Genomic DNA, 14,722 nt, shown 5'->3' with positions numbered 1-14,722 from the left:
GAGTATTTATGGATGGAACTTCTAATTTTATTGGAAACATTTGTTATTGCTTAACTTCTATGCATATTCCAGTTTAAAGATGCCCTTTGCCCACAGAAAAGACTGTCTGGAGTACAGCCGCCCATGAGACAGGCCGGTCTGTGGCCTTTCAGGCCGGGCTAGGCCCACCCTTGTACCGGCCCAAGCTTCTAGTCCACACATTTGCACTATGCATTCTGTAGTCTATGGACTTTAGTTTTATATAATGTAAGCTTTACATATTAAATATGTAATCCATGAACTATAATTATAGGCAATGCGCTTTGACTTTTCTCTCAAGAACTACCATTAAAAAGAAAAGGAAAAACAACTCAAATACCACATTCGATCACTATTTTGTGATTTCCTATGGATCAACGCCTCTCTTTAGTTGATCTAGGACTAATGAGAGTACTCAATAGTCAAGATTAAACAATGAGAACTTCTTCTTTCACCCCACCCTCCTCTCTAGACCACCCTCGCTCTCCTCTCGAACTCTGTCTACCGATCAACCTCTCTCACTCTCTCTCTATACTAATCCACTCCCTTCTCACACAAAATAGCTACCTCTCTCTCTTCTCTCTCTCTCTCCATCAAACCAACTCTCCTCCCCCCCCTCCAGCCCCAAAAAACAGAAGAAAAACTCTCTCTCCACAATTGGCCTCTTTTTCTCTCTCCAACCCAGCTCCATCCGCTTATTGATGATTGATTGTTTGATGGGTTTTGTTTAATTTTCTGTTCTTTCTTTTATTTAGATTTGTTTTATGTGGTGATGGGGTTTGTTTGATCGGCCATGCTCTAGTTAATTATGGTTTGTTTTTCTCAGTCATGGTGGATTTGATTGATATTATCTATAATTTGAGGCCCTGGTTTACTCTTTTAGGGGTTTCATTTTTCAGAACTTAGGGTTATGCTTCTTATGGGGATTGGTATACTATTGATTGTTCATTATCCTGAAATGAATGACCTTAATTTTCTTCTTTTTTTTTAAACTTTGTGCCTTTTTTTATTTTTTGGATTTTTTATGCACGTGTCCTTTGTGTGCTGATTAAATCCATTGATTTCCTTTTCGTTTCTTATTTTTTCGTTTCTTTTTTGGTTTTGACATAAAAACTTGAAGATAAAAGAATCATGCAGCTCTCTCTTTCTCTCTCTGGCTTTGGTATCAGTTGGCTTTAATTTTGTATATTATGTTCTTCTTGATGATAGCGTATCTCAAGATTTGATTTGGCGGGTGTTGGAAAAGAAAAGAGTCTCCAAACACTACATAGACTTGGTGAGAGATATGTACGATGGAGCGCTAACTAGTGTACAAACAACTAGTGGAGAGATGAGTGAGTTTTCATTAACAAAGGGGATCAGCATTGAGCCCGTACCTCTCTGTCTAAGTTACGGACGACTTAATTAGGCACCTACAGGATGTGGTATCGTGGTGCATGTTGTTTGCAAATGACATAGTTTTAACCTATGAGACTCGAAACGACTTCAATACAAAATTAGGACTTTGGAGGGATGCTCTAGAATCCAAAAGTTTTAAAATTAGCTGGACTAAGACAAAGCATATAGAATACAAGTTTAGTAATAATAGGAGTAGAGATGAAGAAGTATTTAATATTGATGGCTAGGAAGTACAAAAAAGACCACACTTTAGATATCTTGGGTTAATCCAAGAAAATGGAGAGATTGAGGAAGATATCGCATACAGAATTAGAGTTGGGTGGGCGAAGTGTGAGAAAAATCAGGGATTCTTATATTTTTTGCTGAGCGTCAGTTAAACTTTCCCAGCACAGTTCCGACATGCTTTCGTAACTCTTCAATTGCTTTCAGAGGGTAGATCCATTGATCATGAAATTTGGAGAAAAGGATTCAGAGAGGAACACGATGGTTTAAGTCTCGCTTCAAATGGACCACATATGAGAGAGATCTTGTCCATCCAAATTACCATGTATCTGCTGGGAATCGCGTCAGCAAAACTAGTATATTGCGGATGAAACCGCTTTCTTATCAATGGTTATCATGATGCCGCACCTTCAAAGGGTGATAGGGCATCGAGGTAGGAATCCAATGGTCCAGGTCCCATGAGAAAGTTCCTCATATCTAGAGAGAAATCTCAATTTTGGTGATAGGGGGTCATCTTGGCTTTAATATACGGTGCATAAAGTTTGTTTATAGTGATATTAGTATAAATTCTCAATTTTATCAATTGTTCAAATGCTTCATTTGATTAATCTATATTTTCCAGGAAAACTAAGGGGTTTTAATGTTTTATTGTGTAGGTTTTTGTAAAAGATAGGATTTTCTAATGTTAATACAAATTTAAAATTTGCAATATGTTGTGTCTTTTTTGATGTAAGATACTGAGGTGGTGAGTGGTGAATATTTTTGGATTTTTCCTAATTTTCAGTTTTTTATTTTCTTCTCAAAATTTTCAATCTATTTGTAGTTTTTATTTTTGTTATTTTTTTAAATTTTGACCAGTCTAACTGGTGCCCCAACCAGTACAACCATTCCGACAGAACTAATGCCTCCTTTGGCTTTATTTCCGGTCTGGTCATAACAACATCAGTCAATGATCATACTTGGCAGCCAACGAAATCTTGGATTTTGGTGGTCCTGGTATACTCCATACCTTTCTATTGGTGGATTTTTCTGTGAAAGCCAAGTTAATTCTTCATAGAATGAATTTACTGAGAAATCCTCCCTATCCTATATTCCCTTTTTGGCGCAAGCTAATGTTGTTAACCATCCTATTTCTCCCTCCTTTAACAGGTGTCGAAGATCGGGGTTCCATGCTGCCTGGTAGTCTGAGCCTTCTACAGTCTTTCTTACTATGTCTTGGTGATTTGTGTCCTGGAAATCTATCATTGATTGGGTCTGAACTCAGCCATGCACCATACTAGAACCTTGTCCTGCTCTCCTCACCTACCAGACGCCCTTGGAGTCTGGTCCTCGAGTTAAATTTTTGGTGGACAAAATTTATCCCACTCTAGGCCCACTAGGCTAGTCCACTGCTATTCACCAGCTTTACTAACTACCCCAACTCGTCAATCCATAATTGTTGCTATCACCCTTTTCCAACTGTTTCAAGCTGTCCACATACTCCACCACTTTCAGAGAAGGGCATGGTTGGTTTTTTTTTGAACTTTTATATATCTTCAGCTAATGAGATATGGGAGTGTTGGCTTACATCTTGCTAGTTAAAATGTTCCACAGTGTCCTAGTGATTTTAAAATCCTTACACTGACACAGTTAATCACACATTCTTCAAGGACGTTTTGGAAATTCCACTTCTGCTCTTAACTTTGGAGGCTGCACTACAGTGTATACCTGCAATGAATTCTAGCCCACCCCTGTCATGGGCCATTGCCTAAGCATGCAGTCAGTTGGAGTCATAAGACAGCATTTATGGGATTGAATGAGGTGTTTCTTACAAGCATTGCTGGTGGACTGACTTTTACTTGGGCTTATTTTTTTCTCTTCTGGGAGCACTAGAAGGATGTGCAGAGGATTCAACATATCCTTTCCATTCAATAAGAACTGATGTTGAATAAGTTATAGAGACCTAGATACATAAATTTCAGTAAATCTTACCCATTACTTGGGCTAATAGAACACTCTTGGAGCGTCCTTCACTTTTTATGATTTTAGTATGCCTTTTTTTTTTTAAGTTATATCTGTTTTTGAAATCTACTCCATAGTCCTTTTTGTAAAGGCTATTTATGCACTTACGAACAATTTGTTCTGAAGATTTATTGGCACCGAGTTCCATTGACAGATCATATCATGATGGAGAGCACTATAACAGTGTTCGACTAAAAGATGATGGCTGCCATGGTCCTGCTAGACCAATTGTTATTGAGGTTCCTTCAGTTACCAAACTTAGTTTGAATTGAAATTCATTTCATTCTGCTGTAAGCTTATAAAACACTGTTTTACTTTGGTAACTGTCGTGCTAGGTGGATGCTGACCTTTCTGCAAAATCCTTGAAGGAGAAAACTGCTAGTGCCAAGTTTAAATCTTCCTATAATAGCAAGATCATTGATCCTGCATCAGTTAAACTGGTCTCCTTAGGAACTGGTTGCGAAAATATCAATAAAGTGGAACAGGTAATGAAAACTTCATCTTTGGCTATGCTTGAAACAGTATTAAAATTGTGAGAATAGAGGCAAAATACATTGAATCTTCAATGACGTTGCTCTTGTTAGCATTTTTTTTTTTTTGGTAACTGAACTTTCTTTTTGTTTATAGTTTGACCTTTAAACTCGTTGATTCTAAGTTTCACAAGATATAACTTATTCCGATGATCGCATGCATGGTGTCTTGTGCAGATCCTTAATGAAGTTGGTGGGGACATTGATGCTGCAATAGAATTCTTGATAGCAGAACAGGGTGTAGAAGAAAATATGATGTCGATTGACAAACCTTGTACAGGTGAGTTCCTTAATTGTATAGGTTAGTTGTAACTTCTGCTTTGTTTTGTCACCACTTGATGATAAACAAATCAAGGACTCTAGAAATGTAGTTGGATTCTGGTGCATGACAAAATCATTCTTATTTTAAATTCTGGATTAATTTCAAAGACAGAGATTTTAATTTTAATTTAGGGTTCATTTTTAGTATTTTTAAAGTTTTTTATTGATTTTAGGGTTTTCTTAGTTTTTTAGGATTTCAAGAGCTATTTGGAAGTGAATTACCCATTTATTAGGATTAAAAATGTCATTACAAATTTTATCTTAATTAGGACATATATTTCAAGTAGAATTTGGATTTCTTGGATTCTAAGTAAGGTCTTTTACTATAAATAGGGATCTATGTAGAGATTCTAGAAGAGAGATTTAAGTTATCGTTTAGAAACATTGCTTCCTTTAATTCCTGTGAATTCTGTACCACCATTGAAGTTAGGCTTGTTAGCTTCTTTTTATTTCTTTTAAGAAATCGTCCTTTTTTTTTTTAATTGAAAGAAATTTGTATCATCTGGAATCAGAGGTTCTCTCCTGAAATGCTCGTCGATGCCCTGCAATTTTGTGTGATGCCAGTTAGAGGATGACATGTTGGTCGTGGTCAAGGTTGTGGAGTTGTGTTAACACAAGAGTTTGAGAATCTGATGAGGAGAGCCGAGGAATTGGTGCTTCTACTGAAGCTCCCCATGCTCTCTGAACAAGGGGGTTTTTGTCATTCGTGACAATTATGGATTTGAGGCTAAGGATTTTACCCATTCTTTAACTAGGGGAGAGAGAACTCTACATTACATGATCCTTTGGTTCAAACTATAGAAGGATCAGATTGAGATATATTTTTTTATTTTCAGATTGAATGATCCATTCTTGATCTCGTGGGTAATCCTATTTTTAATTAAGAGCCACATTAGAAAACCTTGATTCTAGATGGGCCAATCTTTTATGAAGAACTTTGGAATGAGCTTAAGAAATTGGGGCCATTTCTCTGGGGGATAGTGAGGGGAGATTAGATTTTAAAAAGGATGAGGAAACCCTAGTTGTCAAGATGAACTAGGAAACCCTAGATGGTGAGGTGAACCACAAATACTCTAGGGCCTCTATCTGTTGTGAAAGCCATGGACAAAAACCTTGGGTTTGATGTAGGCTTGGAGGCCATGGGTTATTCTGATTTTCATGTGGAATAGTCGTGAGGGATACTCAAGATTGATTGGAAGTCCTAAAATTGCTAAGGTTAACGGTGAGGAAGAAGTTTTATGTGCATATTCAGATAGAGTTGATCCAATTATGTTTGCATCAATTTTTCAACATATATATCAAGATCTGTTCCTAGAGAAAATGTCCCTACTACCGGCGACCTATTGATTCCAAGATCAAGCCTCAATGGCAATTTGCAATGTTTGGGTGGAAGAAGACCATAGGTTTAACAAAGGATTCATTCTAGGACACTTAAAAACTCTAATATGGGTTTTTCTCCAACCAGGGAAATTTGATGCGCGACAAAATCCTCTTATTTTTTAATTTTTTTAATTTCAAAGGATGTATATTTTAATTTAATTTTAGGGTTTATTTTTAGTATTTTAAAGTTTTCAATGGATTTTAGGATTTTGTTTTCTTGTTTTTTAGGATTTTAGGTATTTAAAAAAGTAGCTAGTGTTTTTATAGAATTACATATTTTATCAGGGGTAAAAATGTCATTACAAATTTTGTTTTAATTAGGACTTAAGGCCAGTTTGGATGTACCCAAAATTGCAATATTTACAAATGACAAGAAAAAAAGATTGAGATAGCAACTGGGAACTGTTTGGATAACCTCATTAGATTTTATTTCCCGACAAAACAGATTGTGACGCTAAGCTAAATTTGCCCAAAAACGTGAGCGAAAAAAATTTCAGTTAGACTCAAATTTTTTTTTCGCTTCCCTCTTCGCGCCTTTCTCCGAAACCTTCCCGCTCTGAGTCGCACTTACAAAAGCCTCTCTCCCACTCTCAAGCAGGTCTCAGTTGTTTCCTTCTGTCATCTTCAACTATGCAGATTTTTTTTCGCTTCCCTTATCGCGCCTTTCCCCAAACCTTCCCGCTCTGATTTGCACTTACAAAAACCTCTCTCCCACTCTCAAGCAAGTCTCAGTTGTTTCCTTCTCTCATCTTCAACTATACAGATTTTTTTACGCTTTCCTTTTCCTGCCTTTCCCAAATCTTCTCGCTCTGAGTCGCACTTACAAAAGCCTCTCTCCCACTCTCAAGCAGGTCTCAGCTGTTTCGTTCTCTCATCTTCAACTATGCTGATTTTTGTTCGCTTCCCTCTTCGTGCCTTTCCCCCAGACCTTCCTGCTCTGAGTCACACTTACAAAAGCCTCTCTCCCACTCTCATGCAGGTCTCAGTTGTTTCCTTCTCTCATCTTCAACTATTCATTTTTCGCGCCTTTCACCAAACCTTCCCGCTCTGAGTCACACTTACAAAAGCCTCTCTCCCACTCTCAAGCAGGTCTCACAGCTCTTTCCTTCTCTCATCTTCAACTATGCAGATCTCATCTCTCAGTACTAGTTCGACTTTTTCTCCTCTAAAAAAAGAACCTTTCCATCTTTCTCTCTCTAGAAAGCTGCGCCCCTAATTTCACAGAGCTTTTCCATCTATTTCGACGGGGTTGCTGGAGAGCGGTTGATAGTGGAGTTTTTCTCTGTAGCATAGAGTTTCTCTATCTAAATTTAATGGAGTGGTTTTCTGAGTATGCAGAGGGAGATGTTTTACAACCTCAAAACATTTGCAAAGGAAGGTTTGTAAAGGATGTCTCACCTCGTTTGCCCATGCATCAAGTTACTCTCTCTCTAATAATAGTATTGAACTTCTCCTTGGTCTTGCTTTCTGGGTTCTTCTCATTCTCTCTGTCGCCTACATTTATAGGAATAAACTGCAGATTCAGATAATAGGAATAAACTGCAAATCCAGAGATAGAGGAATCAATATAATTAAATTCTAAAATTGTGTAAATTGGATTTGGGATTTATTATCGATTTCTTTAAAATTTCATATTTCGAGTTATTTTTCTGCCATTTTCGACTGCTCTACGGAGATCAAGAATATGCAAGAAATAAAATTGCAACGCATACATTCAGACATATCTGGCAAATAAAATTTTCTTCTCATATTTTAATAGACATCCAAACAGTCTACCAACATAATAAAATAAAACGATAATGTTTCTCAATTGTGGAGGAAAAAATTTGCATGTTTTTTCAATGTGAATATTTTTTTCTTTGACATCCAAACTGGGCCTTATATTTCAACTAGAACTAGGATTTCTATGGATTTCTTGAATTCGAAGACTTTTATTATAAATAAGGGTCTATATAGAGAACTTAGAAGAGAGATTTGAATTATTGTTTAGAAACATTGTTTCTTTTAATTCTTGTGAATTCTGTAGAGCCGTTGAAGTTAAGCTTGTTAGCTTCTTTTTAATTTTGAATCAGTTCATTAGTTTTTTAGAAATCTTTGTGTTTTTTGTTTTGTACGAACGTGCATCTGATTGTTGCAATTACGATATAGCAATGGATAGTAACTATCCATCTTGATGGGCATTCTGTTTTATATGTCCAGTCTTCATAAATATGGTAAAAGAGTATTCTGTAGTATATGCCCAGTCTTCATAAATATGGTAAAAGAAAATTAGTTAAAGGTTAAGAAAATAACTATGCTAGATTAGATTGTAGCAGTCAAGAATCTACATTATGCATGTCCCATACATGTTTCAGTTCCCATGATTCTTGATATATGAAGGCAAGTCACTTATGATTCTGCTGTGAAAGACGGGCACAGTATTTTGAGACACTGAAGGAGGTTTGGACTTGGGCACAGACTAGTCTGACTTGGCTGGGCACGTCTGCTTGAGTCCCCAAAAATAAGAGAAAGAAAAATCAGAAAAAATGCCAAACAATGGGAAAACCTGTGAAAACTGAGGAAATGAAAAAATAGAAAACATTTCTGTGTATGGAGAAAAATTAGAAACTTTTATAGATTCTGAGGTTTTTAAATGGTTTTGGTATGTTTCACTATTTGCCATGCAGTCAATAGTCCAAATTGGAGTACATAGCAGTAGTCACATTTGTGACCATATCTGAATATGAATGACTCAAACTACAGGCAATATGAATGGGAAGGAGGATTTCATCATCCCGATTATGGTTATCTCAACTATAGTTCAGGAATGTCTGTAATTGGATCAGTTCTGTTGGGTTTTTGTGGCATTTAAATGTATGTTAGCTCCTGTATTGCCCCATGTAGGCACTCATACTGTTAATGAGAACACATAAAGGTTTCCCAGTTTGAGTGTGGTGCGGATTGGTCCATGAGGGATTAATGGGCTTTATGGCCGAGAGGGCCTTTGAGGGATGGCATGAGTGCCATTGACTAGCTTGGTTTGCGGTCTAGATAATTAGCTGATTGAGTTAAAAAAAAACCTAGGGGCTTGGGGCTCTTGAGAGGTGTGAGGCCTGATACACCATGTCGATGAGGGTCTGCGTGTTATCCCTTATCAACGTTAGAGTGAGCCCTATGCTTAGCAGCCAGGAGGAACACATAATTCTGCATGAGTGTTTTCGAGAAACTTCATAATAAAAAAATCACACAGGAAAACAATGAAATTTAGGAAACATAAAGGTTGTAAATCAATTATCAGTCAGATGGACCCTCAAAATCTGCAAAATTGAAACCCCCCAGTGTTTTTGTAGTGAGTCTTCAGGGTCTACTTAATTTGAGGCTCTCCAGTACCTTTTTTTACTCCAAATGTGCATTTTGAATTCTCTTAGATTCATGAAATTGGTGAGTTATTTGCAAAACTTGTTTAAACCAATATAGAAGGCTGCAAAACTGCCATATTGATATTTTAGGGGGCATAATACTGCCTGCTGGCTGAAAAATACCAACTATTGTTATTATTTTCTCCAATTAGCAGCCGTTAACAAATTTGTTGGAGTTGCTGAGCCCTAGCTCACTTGGCCTGGATTCAGGGACTTGGGCGAGTCCAATCAGGAACTGTCAGGGTTCCTACAAGGATCTAGGCGTTTCTATACCAGAGCTTGTTTCCTCTGGTTTAGGATCCTTCTAATCCTTGCGAGAGTCAGTGCTAGTCAACATGTTTTTGTCAGTGATTCAAAACGCGGACCGCCCAGCGCCCTGGCAGTCCAGAAGGCTGGGGTGCATCACCCAGGCCTAGGCGGCCAATCTGAGCGGCAGTCTAGGCGGCCGCCCAGCCTAGCGCCTGTGCTCCACCTAGGCGGGCGCCTGCCCAGAGGCGGAATTTTTTTCTTTTTTTGTATTGATTTTTTTAAAAAATATAAAGGGTTAGAATTATGGTTTTAAGTTCATTTGAAACCTAAAACTTATTGGAGCTCAGTTTAGAGAGAGAAAGCCTCCAAAAAACTAGTTTTTGGTGATTTCATTAGGATCAAAGGGTTTCTCAAAGTCGACAAAAATTGATCAAAAATCACCCATTGATATTAAATTTAATTTTTAATGTTTTATAAATCTATTGAGGGGTTTTTTAGAAGATTTTGAGTCCTTAGAGCATCTTTGAGGTGTAAGTTTGAAGATTGAGCAATCAAACTCGAAGTAAGTGTCCTAAATACCTAATTTTTATTTTTTATACTATATATCATTTTTTTATTCAAATGGGCATCCTTTTTGGATTCGACTAGGCCGCCCAGGTTCTGGGCGCCCACCTAGGTGCTGGGCTGCCTGACCCCCCAGGCCACCTAGGACCCGCCTAGCGCTTTTTGAAACATTGGTTTTTGTATACTATTCTAACAAGAAACACATTATAGCATGCTAAAACTGGGATAAGACTTTTTCCATATTCTACTCTCTCTACTTCTCTTTTGGAAGTGTGATAGGTTACATAGATCCTGACTGTTGCAGCCTTGAGATGAATCCCTAATTAATGGATGCTTTTATGGCATCAACAATCAGCAGACAATCAATGTAGTACCTAGAAGATTCTCCCTACCTTGTACCTGGAATTCTTCCTACACATGGCAGTTGAAGGACAATTGGTAGAATCCAATTCTCTCAACATCACGACTGCAATGAATATACGTAAGAGGAGAATTCACTTGTGCTTCTATTTGAGGTGTTATTTATCTGCAAAATATTTTCAATGTCTCCTCCAACCCAAAACTGTATCTGAAGCATCATCTGCTTCTGTCATTGGGTTCCAGTTGTTCATTTTTTTTTTGATAGAAATTAACTTAGCATTAAATGAAAATAAAATACATGAGTTTGTCAATACTGCAAAGACTTCCACTACATGTCCTCAACAGCATCGTGGTCCCTGAGAGGAGGACCTGCAAAGACTTCCACTACATAGACTCACACTGCAGCGGAGAGGGCTTACAGTAAAGTGGGGGCTTATATTTGTGCCCAATTACAAAAGCGGACAAAAGGATAGATTTGAATTTTAGCCCTTTTCTCGCGTTATAACAGGAGTAGAGAATAGAGGTAAACATAAAACAGTTAGGGCTAGTAATGAAGCCCTTTTACACAGATTAAACATCCTGTTAGATAAGTTGTCTAGCCGCTTCTTTAGCGAGTGCGTCTGTCGCTGCGTTTTCGATTCTTCGAGTGTGCCTCCAAGTAACTTCCAATTCCCTGCATAAGTGATCTATCTCGTAAAAAATATGGCCCAAGTACCAAGGTGGGTTTCAGTTGTTCATTAGTAAGCACTTTTGGAGCATGCCCCACAAAAGCCTGATGGTTATGCCCCATAGAGTTCAAACTAAGTTTCGAGGTGCCATAGTTGTTGTTCCTTTAAAGCAGTGGTTTAAAAAACGGATCGGTGTCCCTGAACAAGCACCCCAAAAACCCATCCGGATCGGTGAATCGGTGATCCAGATCGGAAATCGGTCGGATTAAGCTTTAAAAACATCTAAAAAAATTATTAAAATTCATTACAAATGTTGTTTCTTAATAATCCAATAAGAAATCGGGGTACTACATTATTAATTTTCATTTTTTACATCAATATGTGAATATTGAGTTTTTTTTCTCTGTATGAACTTATTTTAACAAAAATACTTGTTGTATTTTTGACAAAAATAAGAAATGAGTTTTTTTGACAAAAATATGAACTTATTTTAACAAAAATAACAAATGAGTTTTTTTGACAAAATTACTTGTATTTTTTTTTATAAGAACTTTATATTTTTTTGACAAATAACTTTTTATTTTTTATTTTTTTGAAACAAACCTTTTTTTTTTTTTGACAAGAAAAAGAACTGATAAGAACCTTTCATTTTTTTATACGAAACTTTTTATTTTTTAGATAAGAAAAAAAAATTGACAAAAAGCGAAATTGATAAAAGCCTTTTATTTTTATTTTTTAGAAAAAGCCTTTAATTTTTTTTATAAGAAAAAACTTTGACAAAAATTTTCATGTTTTTTATACGAAACTTTTTATTTTATTGATAAGAAAAAAATTTGACAAAAAGCGAAATTGATAAAAACCTTTTATTTTTATTTTTTACAAAAAGCCTTTAATTTTTGTGATAAGAAAATAACTTGACAAAAAAAAAGAGAAAAAAAAAACAGTTCCTCAACGAGAGGAATCGAACCCCCCTCCTTCGTCCCATTGAGCGCGCGCAATAACCGGTATAGCACTTGCAACTTAGTGTTTATAAAGCCGTTAACAAAATATATAATATATGAATATTTTAAGGTATTACTTTTTCACATAGTCCCACATCGAAGAGAGAGAAGCAAATTTATATGAATAAATAGTTCTTTGTACTCATCGTTCGTAGCGCATGTGAAGCAATGAGATTATGCGAAGCGTGTGGATCATGAGCACACGTGCATGAAAGAACTTAGAGGCCCGCGAAGCAGGCGGACCCGTGGGCTCCCGGTCTCTAACGAATTTTGCCTCTAAATTCCCCAAATTTTAGAAGAATGCCCTTTGACTGTAGAAGATTGGGTGGGTCCTGATGGGCGGGTCTTGATGTCATGACACGAAGAACCGGGTGATTTACTGTGCAAAATCGCTGGTTCTCTCTAGAACCGGGCGATTCCCAGCTTTACAAAAGAACTGATACGGGATGATCGATTTCCGATTCGAATTGGCCAATTCCGTACCGACTCGGCGATTTTTAAAACACTGCTTTAAAGTGTATGCCTTTCATATCCTTTCTAGCTTGATCACAAAACAAGGTCAAAAAGAGAAAACAGAAATAAGAAAAGAAGAAAGAAAAACCTTCTATGTGTACAGAGTAATAAGCAAATATAGTCTGGTAATAGATGATATGGAATTCCATATCAATTTTAGGTTCAAGTATTTCTCCTTTAAGTTGGTATCCTTTTCTGGATTTTGAATGGACACCTCGTCGGGTTTTTGTTCAAGTCCTTCACTGAAAAGGTTTTGAAGGTGCTTAGCTTTAGCATATCATTGTGCTTTTCATACTGTAAACAGTACTAGAGCATTTGCAGCAAGGTGAGATCTGTGACAATCCTTCAGATCCTTCTGAATTTGGCAACAGTGAACAGTCAAAGAAAGCAAACCACGCCAGCAATGGTGAGGACATCAGAGCTGGTGAGCTGCTCCCAATCCAACATGTGGTCAGCCCCTCCAGTCCCAGCAAGGTTTCCACTGTGAATGTGAGACACCTGACTGTTATTTTTTCCTTTTTGGTTTGTATCCACTTTCCCTTGATTTAGAATGAACGCTTCTTCTCTCTGACCTTTTTCAATGCAGAATATTGCAAGAAACAAGCTATGCCCTTGTGGTTCGAAGAAAAAGTACAAGAACTGTTGTGGAACATCCACAGAGAAATATCGTGTGAAAATTATCAGGTATTTTTCTTAGCATACTTTTCGTGTTTGTATTGCATTGCTCGATGGATGCCATAAGGCAACTTCTTTTTTGGAGCTTGACTGCATCTCCTTGTAGGTAGATGAATTTTGTGAAATTCTACCATTCATGCCTTTGAGCTATGTGCAATAATTTTTTCATTTATATTCTATAAATATGTTAATGCCAACAAAGGCAAAGACAAAATGGGGGTTTAGTGCTATAACTTATGGATTTTTCAGACAGCACATTCTACTGAAACTTTCATGTTACATGTGGTTCAAAGATGAATGATGATGTGGTTCAAAGAACCGAGTGATATTTTTTCTGATGCATAACAGTAACCAGAGAACTATAAAAACTAATGGGAGGAAGGGACGGGCACCCGGTGAAAAGACAGCAACTTGTTCAGATTCACTTTCTGTTGGGCCAAAAGAAGAGGCACATCCAGATCTTGGTGCACTTTGTATCTGATAAAAGCACCATCCAAGCTATAAATAGGAAATCAATTGGAGTTATTCAGACCATTTTTGATGGATCTAGCACAATGCCGCAAATCAAGTCAACACTGCTCAGAATGAGAACTGAGAATCCCCAATCTTCCATCGTAAGAGGAAGTTAACTTTCAGAAGATATCTTTATACATCAGGCACCACAAAAATAAGTCTCTCATGTCCTGTTTTGGGTCTCATTTCTGGCTGTATGAATGATACTTGCCAAGCTTGCAGCACAAGCTAGTGGTTATAATGTTATACATTTCCATCCTGTTTTTGTCGACATTGTCTTGTCATTTTGTTTGTGCATGAACATTAGTTCGCAGGAGGGAGAAATTGTAAATGCTTGTCGGATTGACACCTGAATCAGAGAGAGAATGAAAAAGGGGAGTCCTATCATTCGAATTGAAACATTATATTAGATCTCATTTTGTGCCCTTTCCAATAATGGGGGTGTTCTGGCCATTCATCTTGTGTGATAATGAAGTGCTTCTCCATTTTATACGCGTGGAATAAAACATCTAAGAAAAATGTTTTGATAGGGCTGCAGCCCTATCAAAACAACTAAAAGTTTACCCTAAAATTCACCGAAAATTACAGTTTTGGCATTGGTAAACCTTCAAATCGATCGTCTTGGCTTTTGACTGTTATGGTCGTAAAAAAAAAAAAGATTTTGAGCCTAAAAATAGGGCATTATCTAGACCTTCAATTTCGTTCTAAAAATAAGTGTTCATTTATCCACAAGATTTGTATTATATTTGAACTTCAAATTTTATAATCGATGTTGGAAATTGATTTTAGAGTCAGATATTTACAATGTGATTTCCAGATGAGGATCCCAAGTGAGGCCTTATTAGACTAGGCTTTATAGAAACTGCTTCCTTAAGGAGCATCACCCATTTCCTTTAGGTGAAGATGGTTCC

The 14,722-nt window shown here is 37.1% G+C and overlaps 1 protein-coding gene across 4 annotated transcripts in view; it reads left to right on the top strand.

The window, feature by feature from the left end:
• Positions 1–14,264, top strand: part of LOC18440302 (SEC-C motif-containing protein / OTU-like cysteine protease family protein) — a 44,924-nt gene extending 30,660 nt beyond the window's left edge. Inside the window, exons 6-11 of one of the 4 annotated variants that reach the window (XR_016047104.1) lie at positions 3,794–3,878; positions 3,975–4,124; positions 4,347–4,449; positions 12,995–13,112; positions 13,210–13,307; positions 13,647–14,264. Coding sequence is in view for 2 of the 4 variants with exons in the window: in XM_020670969.2 (XP_020526628.1) it covers positions 3,794–3,878; positions 3,975–4,124; positions 4,347–4,449; positions 12,928–13,112; positions 13,210–13,307; positions 13,647–13,779 (754 nt within the window). In the remaining 2 variants the exon portion in view is untranslated. Of the gene's footprint in view, positions 1–3,793; positions 3,879–3,974; positions 4,125–4,346; positions 4,450–12,927; positions 13,113–13,209; positions 13,308–13,646 lie in introns of all 4 variants that reach the window. The other 3 variants (XR_016047105.1, XM_011627306.3, XM_020670969.2) reach the window with 3 other exon arrangements.
• Positions 14,265–14,722: the final 458 nt, after the last annotated feature.

This window comes from Amborella trichopoda, chromosome 13, assembly GCF_054954075.1.
Source record: "Amborella trichopoda isolate Santa Cruz 75 chromosome 13, AtrichopodaSantaCruz75HAP2 v2.0, whole genome shotgun sequence".
NCBI lineage: Eukaryota > Viridiplantae > Streptophyta > Magnoliopsida > Amborellales > Amborellaceae > Amborella > Amborella trichopoda.
This window is presented reverse-complemented; position numbering and strand designations above follow the sequence as displayed.